Source organism: Vigna unguiculata, chromosome 4 (genome assembly GCF_037176805.1).
Source record: "Vigna unguiculata cultivar grain cowpea cultivar isolate G323 ecotype 2 chromosome 4, ASM3717680v1, whole genome shotgun sequence".
Taxonomy (NCBI): Eukaryota; Viridiplantae; Streptophyta; class Magnoliopsida; order Fabales; family Fabaceae; genus Vigna; species Vigna unguiculata.
The window spans coordinates 40,060,336-40,064,634 of NC_140795.1; the positions used below are offsets into that span (position 1 = coordinate 40,060,336).

At 36.7% G+C, this 4,299-nt stretch overlaps 1 protein-coding gene across 1 annotated transcript; it reads right to left on the reverse strand.

Moving 5' to 3' along the window:
* Nucleotides 1–1,653: 1,653 nt before the first annotated feature.
* Nucleotides 1,654–3,873, reverse strand: LOC114182159 (uncharacterized). The gene is made up of 2 exons (XM_085672830.1): nt 3,629–3,873; nt 1,654–3,425 (listed from the first exon to the last, which is right to left on the reverse strand). The coding sequence occupies exon 2, from the start codon at nt 3,266–3,268 to the stop codon at nt 1,940–1,942; it is 1,329 nt and encodes a 442-aa protein (XP_085528956.1). The 5' UTR covers nt 3,269–3,425; nt 3,629–3,873; the 3' UTR covers nt 1,654–1,939.
* Between the last annotated feature and the right edge of the window lie 426 nt (nt 3,874–4,299).

Sequence of the window (4,299 nt, forward strand, 5' to 3'; positions counted from 1 at the left end):
CAATTGACAGTATGAGAGTAGTGTAATGACATTTTTGTTCTTCCCTGTGCATATATATCAAAGTTCTTCAAAACAAAAATACAATGCTAAACAACAGGTTAGCAGAGATCACAAAGATCATCGTATCACAATGCTACAATCCAACAACTTAGTACTCATCAAAATCTTTTACATCTAAAATTTGCCATTATCCGAGGAAGACCCAGAAAGGTGAAGATTCCTACTACAAATAAGCATGCAAAAGAAACTGTATGCTTCTTTATTATAATACATCACACAACTATTAGAGGATTAAACAACTTTAGGCCTATAAAAATTTAACATATCATTATAAAGCATTGAGTCTCTGTTCAAACAGAAGACGTGATATAGAAGGAAGTTTGGACTTTCAAAGGAGATTTTAAAGAAAGATTTCCTCTATTAAAGGGGAAAAACATGGAAGTTAAACTTTCGAAGAAAACTCAAAAGAACTAGTCTGATTATAAATTAACAAGACTCCAACGTTATCAACTTACCAATTGAATTATATAAAAATAAAACTCCTTGCATGTTGAGTAGTTAGCCAATGAATGCTGATAAAACTAAACAACTCTCGAAAAGAGACACATTTAAAGGCAACATAGCAAATTTGAAACATAGGAGAGTGGTCCAATCTGAATTTGAGCTTGGGAGACAGAAAAGTTTTTGAATCAAAGGGGGTTTGCTTTAACTAAAAGCAGACAACATAGCAAATTGAGCAAAAAATGACTTAGAGGTAATAAAGGGAAAAACACGCCACTCCACATGTTTCTAAGTTCAAATACCTATCATCAATATTACAAAATGATGAGAAAATTAACAAGAATTTTACGCACAAGGTATTAGTTGAATGGTTAAGATGGAAAAAGTCAATTGGGGCTATTTGTGATCACAAACAAAGCAAGCTTAAAGGAAATTTTCTGCGCTATTCTATGTTTAACAATACTCTAAGATGGTGAATGTTGAACTTTAGAGGGACAAAAGGAGTAAAGGTGAGAGTAGCAGATATGTGATGCAAAATGCTCTGCAAGGAGATATTGGTCTGACATCGATTGAGAACAAAATAACAAAATTGGGTAAGATCATTTTGGGAGAAGTACAAAGAAGGCCATTGAAAGTAATACTGAAGAGAGTTATTGCTAGGCTTTTAATCCTATGAAATGGGGAAAAAAGATCAAGACATGGAAGAAAGATGTAAGGAGGGGTATCATGTTGACTTATCTTTGAGGATTTGGTTCTAACCAAGGTCACCAAGTGTGATAAAGTTTTTGCTGCTGTTGTTACAATGTAAAAAGACTAAAAAATGACACAAAATAAATGCTTAATCAACAAATGTCTTCTCTCATATAATCTAGGGTTCAGGGTACCTTATTCCGGATGGTCTTTACCATTCCTCTCACTAAGAAGTGTGTTACACCTGCTTTATGTTGTACTAAAAAGGAGCTTTTGGTCTCAGTAATTTGACACATAAGAACATGCTATTTCGAGGAAGTGACAAGGCATTTCCTTTGGAACTCATTGTCTTTAGCATTTCCCAGCACGTTATCCCAAAATATGGCCTAGATCAAAATGATACGATACCAGCATAGTGATCATAGGTTTTTCATTTCTAGCCCTTGAAAATTGAACTCATCATAATGATAAATGCTACTTTTAACTAATTGAAAAGGCATTAGCCACACAGTATATAGACCAACAGAGCTTCAGTAAAGCCTAATAATAAGTGAATCTCTGTGTGACCTACTGGATTTTTCAAATTCATAAATCTAAACAGCACTAGGGGGTGTCATTCTTTCCTGAGTTTCCCCATAAACAATTGTATACTTTCAACTAAATAAACACAGCTCATAAAAGATAGCTGAAAAAAAGAGGAGCACCGTGCATCTAATGTCTTTGCAAAAGAGCATGCAAGACGACCTCCTTAGTTAAAGTCAGCAGCCACTCCCTTTCGTTTGAGTTCTAAAGCAATACGTTCATTCTCAAGCTTCATTCTTTCATTCTCCAACTTCAACTTTTCCAGCTCCCGGTCCTTTTTCTTACTAAACTTTTGCCACTTGAATCTTTGTTTCTCCAGCTCCAACATCTCAACCTGAATCTGCAGCTTCTGCTCTTCTAACTGAAGTGAACGAGATTCAACCCATTGCTTCTGTAACCATGCTGAACTCATTTTCTCGGGTGCAGCTTGATTAACATCAGATTGAACCATATGAGGATATGGACTTTTGTTGTACTCTTGGTTGTTTAAAGCACTGCCAAAAGTAGCAGCATCTTCATGTCCTTGCCCTGGTTTCAATCTCTTCATAGGTCGCCCCGCTTCCCCATAGGCTCCTCTACTATCTGCATGAGTAGCATAATTCTCCTCAAAGTCATCATGATCATCAGTTTCCACTTCTAGATCATCTTCATCGTGATCATCATGATGAGACCTTCTGACATCATCACTGTCGTGATCATCTCTATTTCTATGAGCCAACTGCAGTGATCGTTGCAATTCCAGATCATGGGGTAAATGCAACCTGTTACAATTATGGTAAGAACACATCTCTTCATAGAACAAGTGCTTTGAGCTCAATATTTTTCGAACCTCATCTTTTTCTTTCTCAGAAAGGTAATCTATCACATCTAACAGGGAAGGATTCTCAACAACCTGACAAGAAGTTCCCCGGCCGAGCATATCATTAAGCTTTTTGTACCTTTTATTAAGATCATTGAATTTGTCCTCACACTGCTGAGGTGAAACACGATAACTTCTTTCAGCCATGACCTTGGAAACCGATTTCCACTTCCCCTTTTTCTGTAGGACTGTAATTTTTCTCCTTGCGCCACCACAGTCAGATGTTGAATCCTCACCTATGTAAGAAACAGCCGTTATCAGAAGCCTCACCATCTTATCGGTCCACTTCACCCGTTGCCAAGGCGACCCCTTTTTCCCTCTACCTCCTTCATGATGACCATCAACACCTTCCTCAGCAAAGCTTTCATCACTTGGTGAGTTCTTGTTTCTATCTCCCTGACTAAACTCGGTCATTGGCATTGTTTGATCGCAGTTCTGCAAGGTTCCCATTGTGAGAGGAAAACCATCATGAACTGAGGAATGCACCGAAGGACCTTGGCAAGGATGAGTTTGATGTTGATTCATGGAATGAGGATGGTGCCCTTGCCGATGAACCCTAATTGATCCAGGCAGATCAAAACCACCAAAGGAACTCCCACCTTGAACCATACCTCCCTGGGACAAATTCCCTTCCATTGCTTCTCAGCTCTCACAAACAATAAAAACAGATCAAAACCAATGAAGCCACTTCACACGCATTTTCAAGAGCTCTTTACAAAACGCAAACATCAAAATCACATAAACCCATGTTTAGTCTATCTTCCAACACATTTTCTGAAACCCACCTATCACTCTCTCTAGATTTTCAAGTGAAAACAGCACCAAATCAAACTAGAACAGTACAACCCTTCTCCAAAACATTACATGCACCAAAATTCCCAACCCACATAAAACTCACAAGGGTTCCACCAAAGTGCTAAATCACCCACCAGCAGAATAAAGAACAAATTTTGAACAAGATTCACAAGAAAAGCCAAAACCCTTTGACAGGCTCACCAGTGAGGAATCTACGCAACTTCTTTGCTGAAAATCTGCACAAAATCCGACACTCCAAAAGCAAAGATTGGACCTTTTTCTCGAAATCAAGCCGAGAAACCCGAAACAAAAACCAGCTACGGAAAACAAGACATGTTCATTAACTGGGTAGTGAAGAAGTGCGGCAACATACAAGGAAAAAAATGAGTAAAATGGTGAAGTAAAGACAAGGGTTGGTGTTTTGTGATATGTGCAAGTTACAATGCGACCACGAAATATATTTATATATTTATATATAATATATAAAGACAAGGGTTACCAAGGACGACAACGCAGAACCTTAATGGTTCAATGTATGAAAAATGATGTGGACCAAGGCAAGTGTGGAATTTTTGTTTCTTTCACAATTAAGAAAAAAATAACATTCAATAATCAAATTAAAGTTAATAATAAAAATTAAAGTTTCCTTAAAAGGTATTATATTCAAATCTTTAGTGCTTCTACGACTTTTTGGTTTCTGAAAATATCTATTTGGTTTAACTTTTATCTCAAATTGTGAATCATCTCAGGAGAAAAACAAATCATGAGCGTTAAGAATTCTTTTATTTGTTAAACTTTATTAAAAACTATAAATATGATATGGGATTCACAATATTTTTAATAAACTTTAACTAATAAAAAAGTGGTTAAAA